The 25,147-nt window shown below is 46.1% G+C and overlaps 1 protein-coding gene across 2 annotated transcripts in view; it reads right to left on the reverse strand.

Moving 5' to 3' along the window:
- LOC114586989 (transmembrane protein 132C) overlaps positions 1-25,147 on the reverse strand; it is a 262,927-nt gene that overhangs the window by 21,155 nt on the left and 216,625 nt on the right. For both annotated transcript variants that reach the window (XM_028710869.2, XM_028710870.2), the window contains exon 5: positions 19,003-19,146. In XM_028710869.2, coding sequence (XP_028566702.2) covers positions 19,003-19,146 — 144 coding nt within the window. The remainder of the gene's footprint in view (positions 1-19,002; positions 19,147-25,147) is intronic.

Genomic DNA, 25,147 nt, shown 5'->3' on the forward strand with positions numbered 1-25,147 from the left:
CGTGCAAGTGGGTTTCCCAAAGGCATTTGGTTGGCTACTGTGAGAACAGACCGCTGGACCAGATGCACTACTGGACTGATCTGGCAGCTCTTCTGATGCTGCTATGTTTTTACATTCGTAGGTTCTGCACCCTGCTTCATGACATGCTCAGTGGTCCTTAACACTCCCTCTGCTTCCTGTGATCAGGTATGAGTGCCATTGCTTATGTAGCTAAAATGTAGCATCCACATGTAAAATGAGATGCATCAGGAGCAAGGAAACCTCAAGGTTTGCCGAAGTAGAAACTACTAGAAGAAAAAGCCAAAGAGGGGGGTCTCTCCCAGCCATTGAGCACTGAGCATGTTCAGTGGTGCTGGAAAGTTCCAGCACTGAGCTGGAAACTGCCTGGCAGTTTGGGGAGGGAGAAACGGAAGATGGAGAAGGGGCAGGAGAATGCAATGGAGTCTCACAAACAAGAGTCATCCACGTTGCAACGTTCTGCTGTGGGTCCCACTTGTTTAGCATAATCTCCTCTGGCCTTCGTCATTACAGTTAAGATATTATAAATCCCCACAACAGCTTGATATGAAGAATGGAAAACCAAGTGAAAATAATTTCCTCCACAATAGCCCATTATCTGTTTATAAGCATTTGCAATACGTTTAACCCGATGAAGCTATTCTCTCCTCCCCCATCTCGCTGCCTCCCTTCCCTCCAACGCTGCAGTGGATTTATCATTAGCATGTAAATACTGTCCTGAACTACAAGCATGCATTAGCATAGTCAATTTAAGAGTTATATTAGTAATCACTTCTTTAATCAATGTTGCAATTTACAGACCATTGAGTTTTCTCATTTATTACCTTGCTGAGTACAAGTGGGAGGGATTTTTTTTATACTATTTTTAAAAAAAGAATCCTCTCTAGAAGATATAAATCATTAAGAAGGATGGGGATAGGATGAAGTGACGCTGCTTGATAAAGTCGTTGTCATAGTAATTCCTAAAGGTGTCATAAACGTCGAGGGAAATCTTGCAATGCGTTAATCATGCATAAAGTGGTCTGCAATCGGGGAACCTTCTGTGTTACTAAGGACAGACCAGAATGTTTGCAGAAATTAACCAGCACGCAGCTTCAGTTCCCTTTATGCTGCATGGCAATCCCACCCACCTCTGAAAATGTTTTCATCTTCTTTAAATGAGGACCATTAGCTACCAGAAGGAGATTCTCTCTCCCTGCCTTAAAGTTATATGAACCAGGGCTAGGCGAGTGCTACCAGATGCACGCATGCAACTAGCATTCTGAGAATCTTGCGTTAAAATGTAAACATGAATCCCCAAGGTTCTAGGCTAGGAGGTTGATCCTGCCTGTAAAAGCTTCATGAATGAACAAAGTTTAGCATGCTGCTGAGCAAAGTTGTTGCACGGTCTTCTCTCTGGAAGTTTTCTATATTTGAAAAGTGTGTGTGTGTGTGTGTGTGTGTGAGAGAGAGAGAGAGAGAGAGAGAGAGAGAGAGAGAGAGAGAGAGAGAAAGAAAGAAAGAAAGAAAGAAAGAAAGAAAGAGAGAGAGAGAGAGAGAGAGAGAGAGATAGATTCTTCCTAAAGGCCAGTGTAGTTGTTGTTGTTGTTTAGTCGTTTAGTCGTGTCCGACTCTTCGTGACCCCATGGACCAGAACACGCCAGGCACCCCTGTCCTCCACTACCTCCCGCAGTTTGGTCAAACCCATGCTGGTAACCTCGAAAACACTATCCAACCATCTTGTCCTCTGTTGCCCCCTTCTCCTTGTGCCCTCCATCTTTCCCAGCATCAGTGTCTTCTCCAGGGAGTCTTCTTGTCTCATGAGGTGGCCAAAGTACTGGAGCCTCAGCTTCACGATCTGTCCTTCCAGTGAGCACTCAGGGCTGATTTCCTTAAGAATGGATGCATTTGATGCCAGTGTAGTACAGCATAGTAAAGTGACATTATATGTGCCTGCTAATTGTGAGATTTTTATTTTGGATTTCACATCCCAGTTCCAATACTAGATCTAATTTTGTGCCCTAGTTTTGTGGAAATACACATCACATCCATTAGCTCTCCTTGTAGTTAGCATTCACACAGCTCTTTCAGTGTTTGATGCACATTATCACTGCAACCCACACCATAGCCCTGCAAGGTAGGCTCCTATCGTCATCATCATCCACATTGCAGATGGAGGAGGGAGTGTCAGGCTGAGATAGAGTGGATTGCTAAAGGCTGGGATGGGGAAGCTGTGGCCCTCCATATGTTGGACTACAACACCCATCATTCCTAATCATTAGCTATGCTCATGGGAGTTGGGGTCCAACAATATTTGAAGGGCCAAAGGTTCCCCATCCTTGATCCCAAGGCCAGCTAGGCCAGCTAGGCATTTCACAGAGAAGCTACCTTGCTAACCAGTGGTCTTCAAACTTGGATCTCTGGACTACAACTCCCATCATCCTTGACCAAAGGTTAAGCTGGCTAGGGATGATGGGAGCTGTGGTTCAACAACAATTGAGAACCCAATGTTGATGAACACTGCCCTGTGCACACCCATCTCTATGCTCTATCCAGGAAACCAAAAGGCACGATCAGTGTTTGAGGACACATTCCAGCCAGGCAAAAACATTCAAGGAGGGGATGCAAAGCTGGGACAGTAAGCTGCATTGGGCCTGGAGAGAGGGGGCATGGCTGGGGAAGGAGTATGGCCTGCAGAGAGTCTCATGAACCAGAGAGAGAGACGCGGGAGCAGCAGTTGACCCCTGGGCCTGAGATTCCCCATTTTGGGAAATGTGACAACCTGGCCTATCATCTCCCACCCACTCCATGACTAACGGCTGGTGTGGGATGCTGGTGATGTTTTGCAGAGAAAACATCTTGCAGAGGAGGTGGGAAATGTTTGCGATAAAACTTTCAACTTCAGGTTGACCTGCCTGTACTGGACACCCGATATATGATTTAACGTTATCTGTAGCCAAATGCTCTGTCAGAATCAGAACAAACGTGCCAGCCAGCCAAAGCAGGACAAGGCTGCTGTGACAAAAGACAGCCAGAAAACCTGCACTTCAAAAAATGGTTCTGGGCTAATGTCCAGGCTGTTGTTTTCTCCTGCAATGACACTGCTGGCCCATCTCAATGCTAAACAAAACAAAAAAGCTCACATCCAGGAGAAGTGAATTTTGCAGCCAAGCCTCTTGTATTTTTTTTTTAAGCAGGCATATGATATTACTTAGGGGCGCGGGTGGTGCTGTGGTCTAAACCACTGAGCCTCTTGGGCTTGCCAGTCAGAGGGGTGTCTGTAAAAACAGCCCACTTTACAAAGGCAAAGTGTCCATTTGCTGCAGCATTCACTTTTGCTTCTGGCCCCACCCACGAATGGCACGTGGCCGCCAGAAGCCAGCCCAGACAGGAATGCAGCCCTCAGGCTGAAAAGGGTTATTTTATATTTTAAAAGATCTATCAAAAACAAAATGCCTACATATACCTCTGGGCACCAGCAAAATCACCAAAGTATGCAATTTCCAATTACCCATGCACATTAGTTCTGACTTTAACTAGTTAATCGTACTTTCAGAGATACTACCAAAGCTATTCATTATTTTTATTAATTATGGTACATATGTTTCTGCCTACTAGTAAGTCATCTGTGCACAAAGCTAATTTAAATCCCACTTGCTCATGTGCAAAACCAGAAATCTTCTCTTTCTGTCTAATTGCACATGCCAGTAGTTCCAAACAAATCAAACATCAATGGAGAAAAAGGGCAGCCCTGCTTTGCACATCTTTTCAAAACAAACAGATCTGAGAAGATTCCACATGCCTTTACTTGTGATTTAAGAAAGAGGCATCATATTCTAATCCACTTTATAAATTCTCAAGGAAATCCAATTTTTCCAAAGTAACAAACACAAATTGCCAATATATCTTGTCAAATGCTTTTTCAGCATCCAGGGAAATAAGTGTCGCTGGATTTATTCAATAGCTGTTTAAGGCAACCAAACTGGGTACCAATCTTAAACAGTCTGCTCCCTGTCTATGCTTAATAATCCAAATGTACTACGGCTCTTATCACTGGTTGGACTATGTGCCGATTAAGAGGGCAGAAGTAGAACCAAAGGGTGGAAATGGCAAGGAAACAGGCTTTAGTTAAACCATCGATGTGGAAGCTCAGGCTCAGGCTCAGGACCTGAACCTGTCCCTCCAGATTTCTCTGTCTGGCCCATAAGATTCTCCACAGGCCACAGCCCTCACCAGTAGGACCATCCCAAGACATTTTGGCAGAGGACATGAACCAAAAAAATACCACCTCCCTACCAGGGAAGGAGTGACGAATGAAGATCTACATTGGGGGAAAGGGGGTGAATAAATATCTACATGGGGAACAAGGGAGGAAATCTCTGATGGTTTAAGCAGGAATCAAAGGCAATGGCAGGCGGGGGGGGGGGGAGGCCAACTCTGAATCATGTCTGGTGGGTACAGAGCCCAGGAAACTCCAGAGGGGTGGGAGAAGACCAGCAGTGCCTCCCATCCACCAAGAAGCTGCTGTAGTTGCAGGGAGAGGGAGTGGCTGTTGAGGAGGAGGCAGATCTGGCCTCCAAGGAGCATGTGGTAGTGGCAGCAGGCTATGCATTCTTTGGAGGCTGGTTCTGCTGTCCTTGTGGATCCTGCCACCTGAGGTGATTGCCTTGTCTTGCCTGATCGGTGGGCTGGCCCTGCTCACCAGTCTAGCTTCATAACCTCTCTGGGTGCATTTGCCTGGCTAGAATGTGAACCTGAACTGTGATAATGCTTCTTGATTTTGGATGTAGGATAGAGAGGGGTGCAGGAAGTAAGCTACTGTACAAAATCATGACTCCACCCACCTCTGACCCTGGCCCCACTTGCCAAGGGTATGTGGCCCACACAAGGTTGCCCAGAAAAGTTGGGCTGGAAAAAAGTTCTTTATCCCTGTGCTAAACATTAGGAGGGGATGCGGGTGGTGCTGTGGGTTAAACCACAGAGCCTAGGACTTTCCGATCAGAAGGTCGGCGGTTCGAATCCCCGCAATGGGGTGAGCTCCCGTTGCTCGGTCCCTGCTCCTGCCCACCTAGCAGTTCGAAAGCATGTCAAAGTGCAAGTAGATAAATAGGTACTGCTCCTGTGGGAAGGTAAACAGCGTTTCCATGCACTGCTCTGATTCGCCAGAAGCGGCTTAGTCATGCTGGCCACATGACCTGGAAGCTGTACGCCGGCTCCCTCGGCCAAGAAAGCGAGATGAGCGCCGCAACCCCAGAGTTGGCTATGACTGGACCTAATGGCCAGGGGTCCCTTTACCTTTACTAAACATTAGGAGACATTTCCTAACAATAAGAGCTGTATGGCAGTGGAAGATTCTTGCCTTCTGAGGTTCTCCTAGAAGGAGTTGCATGGCGATCCCCCCCCCCCCCCGATGAAATAAATACAGACACCGGACACCAGAAATTTAGGTTAATGGGCAAAAAATGGCCACAACTTTATTGATTACAGGTAAGAGTGGTATTGGCTTTAGGCATTGGCCCTATCAGACTATCCGGCATAGAACCGGGAAGGGTTAAGCACCAACAGGGTGAGCCCCGGAGATGTACATCCCTAGAGGGGTGGGAGCGCGCTTTAGGCCCTAGTCTCCATAGGTTTCGGATGAGGCAATGCCCCCCGGAGTCCTTTATCGGACTACCCTTCAACATTTGGGGGAGGTGATGGCGCTCCCCCCCCAACTCATTTGCATAATAATACCCCTGCCAATGCCTAACCGCCAAAACCAAAGGTGTTGTGACGTTTTGCTACGAGGTAGGCGAAAAAAACAAGTTGCTTCCAAAATAATGCCAATTAGCCAAGTGGAAAAACTCCTGGCAGGCCCCTTGCGGCGAACAGCCGAAGCCCATAGCAAAGTCCAAGTGCAAGCCTAGAGGGTGGGTGGGAAACTGCAGCTGGCTAAAGGAAAGAAAGGGGCGAGCACGGGCTGCCCCGACCTTAAGTGAACTATTCTAAGCCCGCTGGCGCGGGGAGTGATGAATCCCGGGATACCCAAGTCCCGCGGGGCTGCAGTCAGCCCCGCACGGGTGTAGGAGGGGCGTGAGCCCACAACCCCCCCCCTCCTTAGGTCGGGAGTGGCTTTGGACAGCCATCTGCCAAGGATATTGTTTCCATCCTGTATCAGAAATCTTGTCTCATTACAATATTGGGTTGGACTAGATCAGGGTTGGCCAACCTGTGGCCCTTCCACTGAGCAACCGCCTCATGCATCTGATAGGAACATAGGACACCTGCCTTACCCCAAATCAGGCTGTAAGTTCAGCTGGCTCACTTTTTTCTATACCAGGGATACTGGTGTAGGAACCTGTAGCTGCTGCAGGTGTCATGGGAATTGGAGTCTGGAAGGCCACAGGATAGCCATGCCTGAAGGTGGCCTCCAAGGTCCCTTATGGCTCCAGAATCCTATGCATAGTTGCAAAGGTGGAGAAGCAGGAGAAGGTTCAGGTGACCCGCAAACAGGTGCAAAATCTGGATGATTCAATGCTGGAATGAATTTTAAACCAGAATTCTGGAGGAATGGATGGCAGGAGAACACATTGAGCCTATGAAACAATACAGGCATTGCACAAGGGGTATATGCGCTTCCTGGATCAGGATCAGAGAGAAAACTAGTGACTTGCTGTTACAATGGATGCTTCACACACACCATGTATTTAAAGCACACACACCCTCGCAAGAATCCTGGGAACTGTAGTTCACCTCTCACAGCGCACCAGTTCCCAGCACCCTTAACAAACTACAGCTCCCAGGGTGATTTTGGGCAGGGTGTTTGTGATGGGACATGCTTAAAATGGATGCTGTGTACGAGGAAATGGAGCTGAGTGTACAGGATTGGAAGCAGGCTGGTAAGTGAAGCTGTCTCTCCTTTTCTTGAGACTTTCCACCTCAAAGGTCTCACTTGATGCAGCCTGGGAATGATAGCAGCCCTGCTGTGTCCTTTCCCTCTGTTATCCTGGTTCTTCTTCTTCCTTTTACCTTGTGAAATGTTTTGGGGCTTTTAAACATATTTTGATATTTGCCATCTAGAGGGAGATTTGCAATCACCTTTATGTAAATCCTGTGCTCCGCTGAGCAGAGAGATGGGCATGGCATTTTTATTTTTTGGCATTTTCAGGTGCTCGATGTGACGCTCCCTCAGCACTTTCCTTGATTATCAAAGTTGCACTTCAGCCACTTTTCCACGGCTCCTTCTAAATTTCAAGGAAACATTGGGGCGGGAGTGGCGGTAGCAGCGGGCGGGCGGCAGGAGGGAGATAAAGCACAGAAGAAAAGAACGGACCTAAGCAAAATTTCCAAAATGCTTTTTCTAGTTTCCTTATTTCCTTTCACTTCTCTTCCCCACCCCACAACACCCATTAGTTTACTGGCACCTCTTGTAACAAAGGCCGCTGCATTAAACCTCCAAACAGCTTTTTCCAGTGATAAATCACACTCTATCAAGGTGACTGGTGCAAATTGCTGGTAAGAGTCTAACCTTGGTCTACCTGAAAGCAGGCCAGTTGTTGTTCGGAGGTACCCTTAAGTACTGGGATGCTAGAGGCAGGATGCCAGAAAGCTGGGAAGAGACAAATAGCTCAGTGGCAGAACTCCTGCTCAGCAAGCAGAAGGTCTCGGCTTCAGCCCTTGGCTTTTCCAGTTCAGAGGCAAAGGGAAAGATCCTCAGATTGAAAACATGGAGGAGTCTGCAGCTGTTCACAGGAACTAACACCAGCAGCCAATTGGTTACAAAGCTAGATTCAAAAGTCTGTAGCAAAGATAGCATAAATTTAGCATCACTCAGTGGTACACTTGTTGCATGTAAACAAAAGCCCCTTAGCAAACAGTTGTGCAATAGATTGCACAAGCGTTATCAGCTGGAGACATGGCATCTCCTTTGCCCTCCCTCCTGTTTGCTTAATTAGGGTTTTTAAAGCCCTAATTAAACATTTTAGCCCGGCCTGATTTGGGGCTGAATTCAGGTTGTGTGGTTGCCGGGTTGGATCAACCCAATCCAGGGGCTGGGGTCAGAGACCTGGGTCCCCGGCAGGGCCAGATTTAGGTTTGATGAGACCCTAAGCTCTGAAGGTAATGGGGCACTTTATATGTCCAACAGTCCTTTGTCAACAACAATTTGTCGCTGTTTATTTTTGTTGAATATATGCTATATGGTAATTTATGGACCTAATCGGTGTCTAAGCCATTTGCAACCATTCCATGCAGAATATTGGCTATATATCTATATCTATCTATCTATCTATCTATCTATCTATCTATCTATCTATATTGTTGTTTAGTCGATTAGTCGTGTCCATCTCTTCATGACCCCCTGGACCAGAGCATGCCAGGCATTCCTGTTCCACTGCCTCCCGGAGTTTCATCAAATTCATGTTTGTCGCTTCTATAACACTGTCCAACCATCTCGTCCTCTGTCGTCCCCTTCTCCTTATCTTACCCAACATCAGAGTTTTTCCCCAGAGAGTCTTCTCTTCTCATGAGGTGGCCAAAGTATTGGAGCCTCAGCTTCACGATCTGTCCTTCCAGTGAGCACTCAGGGCTGGTTTCCTTCAGAATGGATAGGTTTGATCTTCTTGCAGTCCATGGGACTCTCAAGAGTCTCCTCCAGCACCATAATTCAAAAGCATCAATTCTCTAGGGATCAGCCTTCTTTGTGGTCCAGCTCTCACTTCCATACATCACTACTGGGAAAACCATATATTTAACTATATGGATCTTTGTCGACAAGGTAATGCCTCTGCTTTTTGAGATGCTGTCTAGGTTTATCATTGATTTTCTTCCAAGAAGCAGGCGTTTTTTAATTTCATGACTGCTGTCACCATCTGCAATGATCATGGAACCGAAGAAGGTAACATTTCTCACTGCTTACAATTCTTCTGTTTCCCTTCTGTTTCTCAGGAGGTGATGGGACCAGTGGCCATGATTTTAGTTTTTTTGATGTTGAGCTTCAGACCATATTTTGTGCTCTCCTCTTTCACCCTCATTAAGAGGTTCTTTATATACTGTGTGTGTGTGTGTGTGTGTGTGTATTGAGCAAACCAGTGATATTTTAGGGAGCAGACTAGCAGGCTCATTGCGTACATCATAGGAGCCTACAGAACACAAAGCACTGTTGCTGCATGTAGGTTTTGTTTTATTTGTTTTTATTTTATATTTTGGAAATGTACATCCAGTTTTTCCCCCTTTAATTTTTTTGGGGGCCCCCAAGAGAGTGGGCCCCTAAGCTATAGCTTGTTTTGCTTATACGTAAATCCGGCACTGGTCCAGGGTGGGGGACAGGCACTCTGCACAGCCCTAGCAGCATCCTCTGTCCCTATGAGATTCCTTCATCAAGTCCCAGATATGTGCCGTTATTTTGCATTTCAGCCAATGAGAGGTCAACCTCATGTATGGCATCTCAGACTCTCCCTCCCTCCACTCCTGTTCATACCAGTTTGTCTTAGAGAAAGAAGGCTTCAAAGGGCAGTACCAGCTTCTGAGGGACCAGCTTCCTTTTCACGACACACTGTAAGCCTCCTGGGCATGGACTTAATTAAACAGCCTGAGATCCAGAAGTCCTCAGGCCTTAAGAATGCAATAATCAGTTTCTCTTTAGGGGAACAAGTGGGAATCCTGCCTGGTCTATCAACTTAGTTAGCTCGTGAAGGCTCCCTGCTAGCCACAATATATGGAATGAAATGCAGCCCACAGAACTAGGTTTCAAATTTAGCACCTGTTGCCTTCCCAGCTTTCAGCTTCAATCACAGGGAATTGGAACAGGATAAAAAAAATGCAGTGTGTGTTTGAAGGAGGCATATTAAACCAAAAGTAGCTAGTAGTAGCTAGGCTTTGTTAAGAGCTGGCTTCACATTATTCATTAAACAGAAATCATTATTTATTAAACAGAAATAGAAGGAAATGTCCACCAGTAATATGGCTTGTTCCCCCCCTCCTCCCATACCTTAAAGCTGTTGACAGTACTGCTTGCCACTAGCCTGCCTTTTAAAACCATCTTCACCAGAGGTTGAGGAACAGTTGACAATGTCTGTAATTGGACCTCCATGTGACTTCCCTCCCTTTCTTTCTGATGATAGCAATTGAGACCTTTTTGACCAGGGCTGCATTTCCCAAACAGCTGAACACTTAGCAAAGGCAGTTAAATAACACAGAGAGAGTCCAGGGAGAAAAGAAATCCTAATAATATGTTAGTGAGCAAACTGAACAAAAAGAGTGTGCAGTTTGAGGAGAAAGGAGCAACAGGGGATTTTCTTTCTTCCATCAGGCCTTGTAAATAGCAGGGAGAAGTTCAAGTCAGCAAACAGAGGAAAAACTCCCTCAGAGATGCACAGCCAATCAGAGAACATGCCACCTCAGCAAACATCAGGTCACTCTGTCCAGTTGCTAAGCAACACCTTCATCACCACCCTCTTGGTTAGTTGGCTTGCTGATACGCAATTTTTGGTGCCTGCGCATGCGCAGACACAATTTTCAGCACCGCAGAAGCGAGTCCCTGCACCGCACTGTGCCAGTTTAGCACAGCGCCCGACCGGGCACCTCAGTTTGTGGGCCGGTCAAACGACCTCCGCAGGCTGCTTCCAGCCCAATGGGCCTTAGGTTGTTGACCCCTGCCTTATAGTACCCCCCCAATGGACCAGTTTAATGTACCCATTGTAGGGCTCATTATACAGTGTTACTTCAAGTTACAAATGCTTCAGGTTACAAACTCTGCTAACCTGGAATAGTTACTTCAAGTTGAGAACTTTGCCCCAGGATGAGAACAGAAATTGTGCTCTGGCGGCGCAGTGGCAGCAAGAGGCCCCATTAGAGAAATCACGCTTCTAGTTAAGAACAGTTTCAGGTTAAGAATGGACCTCCGGAATGAATTAAGTTCATAATTAAAGGTACCACTATATAGTACAGTGGTGCCCCGCAAGACGAATGCCTCCCAAGACGAAAAACTCGCTAGACGAAAGGGTTTTCCGTTTTTCGAGCTGCTTCGCAAGACGAATTTCCCTATGGGCTTGCTTTGCAAGACGAAAAAAATTCTGGATTTGAATTTCTGTGTGCTGGGTGGCTGGGGGAACAGTTGGGGAGGGGTTTGCAAGAATCTGGAAGCTTGTGTGGGGTTTTTTCTGCATTTTTATGATTTTCTGTGACCATTGGGCCACTCTGCTGTTTTTTTAAAAAAAATTCTGGATTTGAATTTCTGTGTGCTGGGTGGCTGGGGGAACAGTTTGGGGGTGGTTGCAAGAATCTGGAAGCTTGTGTGGTTTTTTTTTCTGAATTTTTTTTATGATTTTCTGTGACCATTGGGCCACTCTGCTGTTTTTTTAAAAAAATTCTGGATTTGAATTTCTGTGTGCTGGGTGACTGGGGGAACAGTTGGGGAGGGGTTTGCAACAGTTGGGGAGGGGCTGGGGCAACAGTTGGGGAGGGGTTTGCAACAGTTGGAGAGGGGCTGGGGGAACTTTTCAGGCGATGCTTCGAGGTGACTGATTGCACCACCATCACCCTGCGGGAATTCTGGAAGGCCCACTTCGACATCGTCACCTGCTTGAAGATGATCACCACGGCCTGGAACGGGATCAGCCAGAGAAATTTGAATTGCGCTTGGCGCAGCCTGTGGCCGGACTGTGTGACACCAAGTGACTCTGATGCACCAGAGTCAACAGTGGTGCAGGACATTGTTGCCTTGGGGAGGACCATGGGCCTGGAGGTCACAGAGGAGGACATCAGCGAGCTGGTGGAGGAGCATGACCATGAGCTGACCACCCAGGAGCTGGTCGAACTGCAGGCAGAGGCTGCGCAGGAGCAGGCCTCGCTGGAAGAGGAGGAAGCAACTGAGGAACGGCTGTCCTCCAAAGAACTGAGGGACATTTGCCTGAAGTGGAAGGATGTGCAGGCTTTTGCACAGCGGCACCACCCTAACAAGCACGTGGCACATGACCTTGTGAACACTTTTGATACGAGGGTCATGTCGCCTTTCAGGGAGGTGCTGAAAAGGCGGATGAAGCAGCAGACCATGGACAGGTTCTTCAGCAAGAAGCAAAGAGTGGAAGAGGAACCTTCTTCGAGTTGTCCCCCAGAGTCTTAGAAAATGTACTGTACACTTTGTTGATTTTTAAATGTTTTTCTGTCATGTTTAGAAACTTAATTTATTGTTCCTTAAATTTTTGAAATGCTCTTTACAGTATGTGTGACTTTAAAGAGCACTTAATAAACTCTTGTTGTACCAAATTTGGCTTTGTTTGGGCTTTTTTTGACCATAGGAACACATTAATTGATTTTCAATGCATTCCTATGGGAAACCGTGATTCGCAAGACGAAAAATTCGCTAGACGAAAAAACTCGCGGAACGAATTAATTTCATCTTGCGAGGCACCACTGTACTGTTTTTGAGAATGATGGTGGCATGGGCAAACCAAAATATATTAAGTCATTTGCTGAGACCCCCATCAATTTTTACATAGTCCACAAAAGTTAGAGAACCTCTGAACTAATTTAATGACCACATTTCTTTCTTAAGGAAATGAGTAAAATATGTATCATAGGGTGTTTTTCTGTTGTTGCTTTTTTTGGGGGGGGGGGGGAGTGTTCTTTGTGGATGCATTGCTAAAGTAAACATTACTTTCCGGATGTGTGCATTAGGAAATGGGGAGAGTCATTGTGATAGGTTATGAAAACATTTTTGTCCCACCCTTCCTTGGAGGAGCTTGGTGTGATGCAAATGGTCCTCCTCCCCATTTTGTTCATACAACAACCCTGTGGGATAGGCTTGGCCGAGAGAGAGTGACTAGCCCAAAGTGAGCAATATGGATAAACAGGGATTCAAATGTGGGTCTCTGTCATCCTAATCCAGAAGCCTACATAGGGTTGGTAGAGCTAATAAGCCTCAAATCTGCCCAGTGTCAGGGTTCCCAGAGTGTTCTGATACCAACTTAGGAATTTAGTGGCCCAGTGGAATGTAAACTTTTATTTGATCCATGTAAACTTTTGGGCCCTAAATCAGTAGCACTATTTGCAGTCTAAGGTCTGTTTCCTTCCAAGGGGACCATCAGAAGTCTGTTCTTCCCCGGCTAGTTGCTTGTTTTTATTTTCTCCCATAACCCGCTGTAAAAATGTAATGTACAGTTTTAAATCCTATCGAACGATCGTCCTTAAAAAAACCCAAGCTAAAGAACTGGAGAGCTGGGCAGCAAGGAGAAAGGAGAAAAGAACAATCCAAGGAAAACAGATTGAAAAAGTTGTGTGTAGATTTGAGTATCTACCTATAACATTCAGCACATGACTGCGACGACAACAACAACGTTTCTGTGTATCTTCCTAAAGTATGAGAGAAATTGCAAATTTGAAGAGTGATGCTCAGGATGGGTGAGGGCTGATAGACATTTACTCTGGAGGCATGAAAATATAGATAGCAACATTTCTTTTTTGGTGGGTGGGTGTGTTCCAGAGATGCCATACTGAGGGATTTCCCCAGCTTAGCACAAGATCCTTGCCCAACAGTGGAAATCCATTGCATAATCTCTTGCACAGAGTCTAAAAATGCTCACATGCTTTGAAGATGCTTGAAGCATTGTGAAGACCTCTAGGTGACCCCCCCAGCCCCTTCCTGCACCAGGTCAGCAGGAGAAGACAAGTAGGAGATTCTACCAGCTGCCCACCTTCATACATATTTCTTTCTAAACGGTTTCCAAAATAATTTTACTTCCATAAGCAGTTGCTGCAAATGTGTGCAACTCTGCTGTGACTTTCCCCAGAACTGCCTGTGGCTGCGTCTCAATAAAGTATGAAGTACCTTCAGGCCCTGGGCTAACTCTGCTCATCCAGACTGGCCACTAGAAATCTTCCTGCTCCAGTTGAGCCTTGCTTCAGTGACAATCTCATCCTGAGTTCTGTCTTGTTCCACCTGAAAGCACCCTTGGTTATGCCTCAGTCCAGCTTGTCTTTCATCCTACTGCCTGGTTTGCCCATCAATCTTGACTGCTCCTTTAGTCCTCCTTCCTCCTTCCCAGATCACTTTATGCTTCTACCAGCCCTGACATTGCTAGCCGACCATGGCTTCCCTCAACCTGGTGTCCTATAGGTGCTGTTGGGCCATCACACTTGACCACTGGCTATGCTGGTTGGAACTGATGGGAGCTGTTGTCCAACACATGGTAGTGGCTGGTACTCCCTCAGACTGGTAGGGTGGTAACAAGGGAGGCCAACAGTAAGTTGAGCCAGAGCCAATCATAGGCTTAACCAGAGGCAATACTGGGCAGAGCCAACTTATTCTAGTTTCCTTCCCATCCTCTTCCCTGCTGAATTCTACAAAAGCACTGAGGCTAAAGCACGTCTGAGTAATCAGATGTTGGGGGTATTGCATTAGTTTTCCTGATTATAAGCACTACTCTCTCATTTTCTAGTGCTCCTGTCACATTGCAGCACCTATTGCATTATGGAGTTCTGACATTTAGATTTCATGCCCACCAGTGGTCATGATGCAACACAACAATGAATATCATAAGACAACATCACTCTTCCCTGTTTTTCCCACATGCATGCCTCTGTTTCCTCTTGATTCTGTGAAAACAGCAGGAAAGAACTGTATGCTGTGATAGTGCCCTAAAGTTCATCACTTTACTCCTAAGATTTTCCACTTTAAAGGGGGTTGCAAATGGTTTCTTTTCTGTTAGCAATTAACATGGAAATGAGCACTAAACTGTCACAAGACTCCCCTTGATTTCCAGAATTGGCATTTAGGTCACGTGAAAGCTCAAATATAACACAGAAATTAACAGGGAAATATTGGGGAAATGAAATGAGCTTCTGTGTGAGTGGAGCCTCAGGAGGAGGAAAGTGAGGAAGCCGCATGGACTGGATGACATAGGAAGGAAGGAAGTTATGGGGTGGCAGAAGGCAGATATACATCTGGAGAAAACCAGGTTGGGAAAGTCTGCTCTGGCAGTCTCTACTTGTGTTCTGGTCCTTCCCCCCGCCCCGCCCCCCCATAAACCACTCTCCTTCAGCCTTTTCAAGGATATAACATTTCCTTGAGAATACCTCACCAATTCAACTAACCAGCTGGCTTTAGTTGATTAATCTGCAAAGAAAGCCAGCTCATCCTGCAACCTGAAAAAAACATATATTCAATAATTTGCATCTGACAAGAGTGTAGCAATCCAGTGCTATTAAGCACTTTGAAACAATCCATCATAACAGCTTGGCGGTGCTAAAGAAATAGCTGAACACCGGTTTTATAAATTATTTCACATATCTCTCTCTCTCCTCTCTCTCTCTCTCTCTGTTCTCCACCCCCACCCCACCCCAAGGCTGACTCCCCAGATGCAGAGTTTTTAAAAACTCAGCTCCTGCTAATGGGGAAGGAACACCCCCCTTAAACTTAAGAATGCCACAATTACCTGCTGATCTGCTTAGGAAATTCTCCTCTGTCAGCTTTCTTTTTGTCAAAGTTAGATGCTTCTGAGTTATATGGTGGAGAATGCTTCATTCGCTTTAATTTAAATAGACACACAAATAAACAGGAGAGTGTCTATTTCAGGACTAGGCAATTGGTTCTGGATTTGTGTGAGAGAGAGTGAAAGAGAGAGAGAGAGAGAGAGAGAGAGGGAGAGAGAATTTTGAACTTCCTTATGTGCTTCTTGGAGGCACACTATCCGCAGTTTGGGGAAAACAGAGAAACATAGTAAGTTGCCTTACAAACCAAGTCGGACCACTGACATATCGAGCTCAGCATTGTCTACATCAGGAGTAGCCAAGACGGTGCTCTCCACATTTGGCTGGACTACAGCTTCCTTCATTCCTGACCATTGGCCAGTCTGGCTGAGACTGATGGGCACCACATGACTGCCCCTGTTCTATCGCAGTGGCTCTTTGGGATTTCAGATCCAGCTGTCTTTCCCAGCCCTTCCTGGAGATGCCTGCGACTGAACCTGGAAACTCCTGCATGCAAAGTGTGCTCTACCACTGTATCTCTTCCCCATCTTCAGTGGGACAAGTGTCTTCCAGTTAAAGGGGTCTTGCCTGTTCCAGCAGCCGCTGGAACTGTAAGGAAACTGTGGATCTTCTGAGGCTTTCAGGACAGAGTCCTCTGACTCTCAGCAGTATGATGGGAAGTGGTAGCAAGTTGGCTCCTGATGCAGAGAAGCTTCTGTGAAAGCAGGTGAGCCTGGGGTCACTGTTAAGATCCATTCCCTCTCCCACTTACTCCCATTCTATGGGAGTCTATGGGCTCACTCCTCAAACCTGGCAGGCCTGACCCTTCCTATAGACCTTCTTAGATAGACTTCCTGGGGGCCTCAGGTTCCCTGGAAAGCAGTTTGAAACCCACTGTGTGATTTGAAAAGCACCATGCTTGGAAGGCAAGCCCTGCCTAGGCTCTCAGCAAGTGAAGAGAGGTCTTCTGTCAGGGACAGGGGGCAGCCATTATTAATAGACACAGAGAGATCTTCTTGGTAGAACCGAGCTTAGCAAGCAAGATTCGGCTCTTAGTCATGTTTTAGTGCCACTGTAAATATATTTTGGTCCACTTTTAAAAGGTTAGAGCCATCATTTGGAGGTCTAGCATGTTTATAGCTAGTGAAGGCACACGTAAATCTAGGCGCAAAGGAGCGATGGGGCTGTCAAGGGTGGAAGCCGAAGTTGGGGGGAGACAGTTGGCAGATCAAGCAGGGACATCAGTTACCTGCTGAGTCGTGTAACTTTTATTGCTGCAGGGGGTGCGGAGAGGGTAGTATTACCAACCTATTGATCAAAGAAATACTTTATGGGACTGGTTTTGTTGGAAAGCCACTTAGAGAAGCAATTGGGGGGAGGCGGCAAGGCTCTAGTCGCTCCCCCTGCCATCTAAGAGCCGACCAGCAAATCTGGCTGTCATATTTTCCGCTTCTTTCCTTGCTACTCCATGGGATGGGTCGTAGCTTAGCAGAAAAACATCTGCCTTGCATGAGGAGGGTCCAAGATTCATTTCCTAGCATTTGCAGGTAGGGCTGAGAGAGACTGTAGTCTGAAACTCTGGGAAGCCAGCATGAACAACCTTGAGCTAGATGGGTCTGACTCTGAATAAGGCAATTCCCTACATTCCGACTCAACCCAGCCCTTTATTCAGAATGATGAGGCCTGGAACCCTACTTTATTTTTAGGGAAAGAACCGTGGCTCGGGGCACAAGCTTTGCATGTCAAAGGTACTGGGTTTAATCCCCAGCATTTCCAGGTAGGGCTGGGAAGGACCCCCATCTGGAAGCCTGGTGAGCTGCTACCAGTACAAGATGGACCAGTGAGAATACTTATAGCAAAGTATTGGAAGACACAAGATCTACCCACTTTGGAAGAATGGCAGATGAAGGTGATGGACTATATGGAATTGGCAGAAATGACTGGCAGAATCCGAGACCCGGGAGAAGAGTCGGTGGAAGAAGATTGGAAGAAATTTAAAGACTATCTACAGAAATATTGTAAAATTAATGAATGATAGAATGATGTTGGATAGCAATTAAGGGGTTTCCAGCTGTAATGCTCTAAGAGATATGAAAAAAGGGTTATAAATGGGTTAAAATTTAATGGTAAGGATTTGCTGAACCAATAAATTGAAGCGGAATACAAAAAAGGGAGGTATGAGGAGGTCCGGGAAATAAGTTAAAGGAAAATAAGTAACAGAAAATATGTGTGTTTTTAACTGTTTTTATTTTGTATTTTTCTATTTTCTTTTTCATTTTTACTGTATTATTCTAAAAAAGCTTCATAAATATTTCAGTACAAGATGGACCAGTGGCCTGGCTCAGTGTAAGGAAGCTTCCGAGGTTCCTTGTCTGCCTTTGGGGTCAGAATGAATCTCTTTGCCCTTGCCCAGTCTGGTTTTGGATATCAGTAGTGGCGCTGTGGGTTAAACCACAGAGCCTAGGACTTGCCAATCAGAAGATCGGCGGTTCGAAACCCCGTGATGGGGTGAGCTCCCGTTGCTTGGTCCCTGCTCCTGCCAACCTAGCAGTTCGAAAGCACGTCAAAGTGCAAGTAGATAAATAGGTACCACTCCAGTGGGAAGGTAAACCGTGTTTCCGTGCGCTGCTCTGGTTCACCAGAAGCGGCTTAGTCATGCTGGCCACATGACCTGGAAGCTGTACGCCAGCTCCCTCGGCCAATAAAGCGAGATGAGCGCCGCAACCCCAGAGTCAGACATGACTGGACCTAATGGTCAGGAATCCCTTTACCTTTAAGGTCCAAATAACGACTTGTTTACTAGATGACTGAAGCTGTTGCTGGACTACAGCTCTCATCATCCCTGACCATTGACCATGCTGGCTAGAGCAGAAAGGAGTTAAAGTCCCACAATATTCAGAGGGCCACAGGGTACGGAACTAGGCCATGGTCTGGCTTAGAGTGACGTGCTGGCTGAGCTTGCATCTGACTCCAGCCACTTCCCTGGCCACTGCTTTGCTCTGGGCTCTGGCTGATGGACCACTGGGCTCTAGTAAATATACATATAGATGTTTCAAGTCTGGAGACTGCCCATGCCTGCCTTAGGACCCCCTTTGGCTTGCTGTTCACCCACTGAAAATGCAGGCAATGCCTGAGATCACACAAAAGCATACATAAGGAGAAAAATTGTCATTGGCCAAACACAGTAGAGAGTCAGCTGGTGGGGTATAGTGGTTACAGCATTGGACTAGGGACCTGGGAGACCAGGAGTCAAATACACACTTGGATGACCTGGGGCCAGTTACTGCCTCTTAGCTTAACCTGTTTCATAGGATTGTTGTGGGAATTCAATGAGGGGTGAGGGAAGAACCACTGACACCACCTTGAGCTACTTGGAGAAGAGTTGGGATATAAATGCAAGAAACAAACAAACAAAGTTAAGACAAAGAGCCACTACAAAGTTATTGACCCAAGAAGACTTGTGGATCATGAAGATCCAATAGCTCAAGAAGCTGGTTCAGCCCCTGGGAGATGCACATTCAAGCCCACTAGTGGTGGTGGGGTGATGATCCTGTCACTTACTTTGACGACATCTTCAGCAGAGGACTTGCACTCCACGGATTCGGAGATGTCTGTCACAGCACTGTTCTCTTCAATCGACACCACTTTGATGGGGACCGCAACTGTCTTCCCTGTGAGGATCGCAGTGTTCAGGATCTCTGTGTCCTGCAGGGCAAACAACAGGGCAAAATGATTGCTGCCATTGCTTTGTTTGAGCGGAGCTCTTGAGATAATGAGGGAACCTGAAATAAAGTTCTACAGCTGCCTTGCCCATCCTGGTGCTTTCTCAGTGCTGTTGGGCAACAGTCCCCACCACCATTGACTATTAGATCATGCTGTCCTAGGACATCTGGAAGGAACCAGGTAGGGGAAGGATCCTCTACACCAGCGGTTCTCAACCTGTGGGTCCCCAGATGTTGTTGGACTACAACTCCCATCATCCCTGAGCTTTGGCCTTGCTAGCTAGAGGTGATGGGAGTTGTAGTTCAACAACATCTGGGGACCCACAGGTTGAGAAAGGCTGCTCTACACCTTCCAGACTTAACCAATGAATATGTATTGTATCTCTATAATGTTCTTGTGTGCACTATGGATTTATGGAGCTTGTTGCCACAGGGTTGGCTCCCTAGCTTAGATGACTTTAAAGGGGATTAAACAAATTTGAGGAACGCAAGCGGTTCACCAATGGCCAAGAAGGTGAAATGAAATGACCCCCACCATGTTCAAAGGCAAGGTGGACACTGTTAACTGGGAGCCAGTGTGGTGTAATGGTTAAAGTATTGAATTAGGACCTGGGAGACCTTGGTCCAAACCCCTACATCACCTTGACCTCATTGGTGAAAAGGTGAGATATGAACGCAATAAATGATGTGAAACAGCAGTTGCTGGGTGAGGGGGAGCATCAGGATCTGGCTTTTGCTTTCATGCTCTGCTTCCAGAAATATGTGGCTGATCACTGTTGCAAATGGGATGCTGGATCAGGTCGTCCTGTGGCTTGATCTTGCAGAACTCTTTTTAGGTTTTGCATGCTAAGTGCATACTAGCAGGTGCAGAAGCAAGCACACAGGCCATACGACTCTGACAGTGATATCACAGGAATATAAGGAGGCATACTGGATCAGACCAGAGGTCCACCCGATCCAGCATCCTGTTTGCCATGGTGGCCAGTCAGATGTTGCCAGGAGGTCCACAAGCAGATCAGAAGCACATTAGCACTCTCTCAGTCATGATCCTCAGCAACTGGTATAGGCAGTCAGTACAGCAGACCTGCAACATCATCATCATCATCATTATTATTATTATTATTATTATTATTATTATTATTATTCACACATCTGGCTGGGTTGCTGGATGGGACTGCAGCTTTGTGTGGGTGGCAGGAATACACACACACACACACACACACACACACACACAGGGAGCAACAGTTGGAAGGGGCCACCTGAGATCTCATGATTTCTCATGACTGATTGATTGATTACTGTATTTTTCCGTGTATAACATGCCCCCATGTATACGACTACTCCTATTTTGGGAGACTCAAATTTTAAAAAATGGGGGGAGATGACCCAGAATTGTTGAGCTTTTTGGGGGGGAGCATTACCCAGAAATGTTAAGCTTTTAGCTTTTTTGGGGGGAGGATTGCCAAAAATCACTCACACGAATGAAATGCGTTGGAAATTGCGTGCGCCACCGATGCCACCAGCCCTCTGCCCACTCACCGCCAGCAGCCAGCAATCACACACCCAATTGCCGCAGCGGTAGCCAATCCAAAGGAGCCCTTGCCGCAGCCACCAATCACCCACCCAATTGCCACAGACAAGCTCCTGCTCACAGCTGCAACCAATCACCCGTCCCCCCTCTGCATTATCTGTGTATAAGACGACCCCTGATTTTTTACATTATTTTTGAGTAAAAAAGCCTCATCTTATAAACAGAAAAGTACTGTGTATTTCAAACGAATTCCAAAGTGACAGCATAATAGAACATCACAAATAAAGTATTACTCATAGATGAAATAATCAGTGAAACAATTACAATCTATAAAACACCATAAACAAAGCAACAACTAATACATAAGCTAAACATCACCATTAAAGCAAAGTCACATTATATGATTAACAGATCAATACAGCATTTATAATTTCTAAAACAATATTAACAACATTAACAAAATAGCAACCAGATAAATAAACTAAGCACTACAAGTCCCATCATCCCTGACCGTTGGCTGTGCTGCCCAGGGTTGATGGCAGTTGGGAGTCCAACAACATCTGGAGGGCAGTAGGCTCTCCACCCCAATGCTGCTTCTGCTCTCCGTCCCTGCAACCTCTGGTAGAGAGGGAAGTGTGAGATTTTGGGGAGCCATAAGGTTGGTTTCTGGAAAAGTATTGCATAAACCACATAAATGTTGAGCCGCTCAGAGGGAACCTTCATTGAGCTTCCCTATCTCTAACCCAGGGGTCAGCAACCTTTTTCAGCCATGGGCTGGTCCACCGCCCCTCAGACCATGTGGTGGGCTGGACTATATTTTTCGGGGGGGAATGAACGAATTCCTATGCCCCACAAATAACCCAGAGGTGCATTTTAAATAAAAGGACACATTCTACTCATGTAAAAAACCAGGCAGGCCCCACAATCACCCAGAGATGCATTTTAAATAAAAGGACACATTCTACTCATGTAAAAACATGCTGATTCCTGGACCGTCTGTGGGCCGGATTGAGAAGGTGATTGGGCCTCATCCAGCCCCTGGGCCTTAGGTTGCCTACCCCTGGTCTTGGCTATCCACAGAAACTCTAGGAAGCACCATGGACAGCATTACTTTAAGGCAGGGATGGGGAAATGTTTGCCCTTCTAGATGTTGGATTCCAGCTCCCACCAGCCTCAGCCAGCATGAGCAATGGTCAAGAATGACAGGAGTTGCAGTCCACAACATCTTGAGGGCTACCGCTTTGGCCACCCTGGACCTAGACTAATTCCCCAGTTGAAACTGCCCAGGCAAAAGCAAGAAAGGACCTCCAAAACTTGAAAGTCAGCTCTTCGTGAACACAGTTTCTTTCAAAAGAGTTCTGATCTAAATGAAAAGCAGATGGCTTTTTCATGTAGTTTTATCTTTGTTGAACCCCGTATCCTGGTCTCCCTTTTGCAAAGAACTTCAAAGTTTGCCGGATGCACGTTTTCAACTTGCAGCCCTAGAAAATGACTGGAACATTTTGCAAAAGCAGCAACAGAGGTCAAAAAGAAGGAATTTTTTGTTTGTTGTCGACTTAAATATGGATCAAAGAATGTCCAAAGGTACCCATTGCTTCATTTCCAATTGTTTGAAAGCCATACCCTCCCCTCTAACCCCCCCCCCCATCTTCGAATACTTTGCTGCCAGTTTGATTCCTTCCACTGAGGAACAAAAGAATAAAAGAATGAAACAGTTGAGGTGGGAAATGAGGTCATCTCAGGTGAAGTTGCCCTTTGGCTATCATTTATACCAAAAGCTAGGATATCTTATTCAAACATTGTCATGCACTATTATGAAGCTGCAACCTCTGCCCATTCCCAGCGATGTTCCCACCTACCATGATTGTGTATGCTGATATTATGATTCTAGTCTATTCTTATTATAATTATTAAATATATATTTGCATGCTGCCTTTTAAGGGGACCCACCATAAGAAGCATTGGGCTTCTTAAGCTCACATTGACCTGAAATAACCAGCCCCTTCTTCTGCCATCTCCACACCCCTCCCACTTAACCACTGTACAGTTACAGCTGGGTTGGGTGGGGTGTCTTTCAGCCCAAGGGCCACATTCTGTTCCGGGCAACTTTCCAGGGACCACATGCCAGTGGCAAAAGTGGGTGGAGCTATTCATGCAAATGCTACCTCTGTACAGTCGGCTAGTTTCTGCGAACACTTCTCTCTATCCTCTGCCAAGACAAACAAGAAGCATTTCCATAGATTGATGATACATTCTAGTCAGGTAAAGGCTCTCAGTGAGGTTGTGAATCAAGGCCAGTGGGGGACTGTGGCCTGCGGAGAGACGGTGTGGCCTGGGGAGAGTTTTGAGGGCCAGATAGAGAGGGCTGGAGGGCCACATTTGGCTCCCGGGTCAGATGTTCCTCATCTGTGCTGCAGATTTCTCTGGAAGCAGGTGCCTCTCAATGGGCCTTTTCCCCCCTGAGTAGATATACCAAAGTTTGCACTGTGAACCATTTCTCTTTCCTATTCCAGGACTTTTGGCGAGTTTACGAATGGGTATTACAAAGCTATGGACTAACTTATGGAATTTCACTGGTTCCATTCCGCCTCATGGATGCAAAATGGTCTACTTGTCTTTTATCGTATCTGTAATTAAGACACTTCAATCCCCTGCCCTCGGCTAATGGTTTCATTACAGAAAACCTGCATATGAATGGATTTATTTTGATTAATTACTTTGGGGACTTACATCTGGGAGGAAAGAAATCAAAGGCATGGCTTGTTGTGCTAATGGCTTGCTGAATTTTTATATCCCTGCCCCCAAACACTCCCACATAAACCAGCATCTAAAACTGCAAGAATAGCCAGCTTCAGGAGCATTCATTAAAAAGCATCTAACAGGTACCATTAGCATCATTACAGATGACTGACATTAGTCTGGGATGGGTAACTATTGTGCTAGCTCAACCAGAATACAGGAGTGGGAGGCTAATAGTTCATCTCTGTCAAAATCAATTGTGATTTATTAGCCTAGGAACTGTCCAAGTTCATAAATCATAGGGGTGCAGCCGTTGGATTCAGAGGAATGTATTTTCCACCTCCATGTGTGCCGCTGGGAATCACAGGTCTGTGTAACATGCATTCCCATTAGTCAAATGGCACCAGAGACCATGAGACAGAATCAAGTAGGTAGCTTGGGAGGAAGAAGCAACATGAAAGAAGTGTGGGGAAAATGGATAGAGAAATGCTTTAGTATCTCTCTCAAAACACTATAACTTGTGGATATCTAATGGAACTGAACGTTGGAAGATTCAGGGTAGACAAAAGAAAGGACTTTCTAAAAGAAGTGCCATGGTTGGATCACTTCCTGGTGCAGCTGGACTTCTCCACGACCTTCCCCTCTGCAGGGAGGTCTTGTACTTTCACAATGATTTCTGCATTCGTGATGATGGTATAAATGGCCTCGGCCCAGAATACCTGAAGGAGCATCTCCACCCCCATCGTTCTGCCCAGACACTGAGGTCCAGCTCCAAGGACATTCTGGTAGTTCCCTCACTGTGAGAAGTGAGGTTACAGGGAACCAGGCAGAGGGCCTTCTTGGTGGTGGCACCTGCGCTGTGGAACGCCCTCCCGTCAGATGTCAAGGAGATTAACAACTACCTGAATTTTAGCAAACATCTGAAGGTAGCCCTATTTAGGGAAGTTTTTAATGTTTGATTCTATTTTTAAAATTCTGTTGGCAGCTGCCCAGAGTGGCTGAGGAAACCCAGCGAGATATGCGGGGTAAAAATAATTTTTTTTTATTATGTTACTAAATGGGGTGGGGAGGGGTTGACAATAATGGATAGATGGAGGAAGTAAGCACCAATGGGAAACAGGATCCAACTAAAAAGGGAGAGATCAAAGGACAAGGAAACTCACACAGGACCTAGCTGTAATATTTGCTTCATCTAGTTTTGTAAATCAGGAACCACCAACCTTTGAGGGCCAGTGAACACATTTGGAATTTTGAACAAATGTCATGGGCGGCAGTCACAAAACGGCTGTCATGATGACATGACATACCATGAAATGGCTGCCATATCTAAAAGAGCGGAAAAAGAGAACTACAACATGGCTCGGGTGTGCCTCCCATCGATGGAAGAAAAGGCACTTACATCAGAAGCCACAGGGAGAAACTCTTCACGCTCCTCCTCTGTTCAGAATGAGAGGGACAGCAGGCATTCAATTCTTCCACGCAATGGAATGTTGGCATGTTCAACGCAAGAGAATTCCTACTCAGGAAATGAGGAAGCCGTCACTCATGGACTGTGGATTTCTGAGGGGGTATTCACTGGCACCTTTCATGGGTGCCATAGGAAGTATTGGCAAACACACTGCCATCTGAGGGAGTTAGGCAGGTACCTATGGATATTGTTTTGGTGACCGACGTAAGACTGGAGTGTGCCACGAGGGACTTGATTTGTTTTGCT

Source organism: Podarcis muralis, chromosome 16 (assembly GCF_964188315.1).
Source record: "Podarcis muralis chromosome 16, rPodMur119.hap1.1, whole genome shotgun sequence".
In the NCBI taxonomy this organism is placed as follows: domain Eukaryota; kingdom Metazoa; phylum Chordata; class Lepidosauria; order Squamata; family Lacertidae; genus Podarcis; species Podarcis muralis.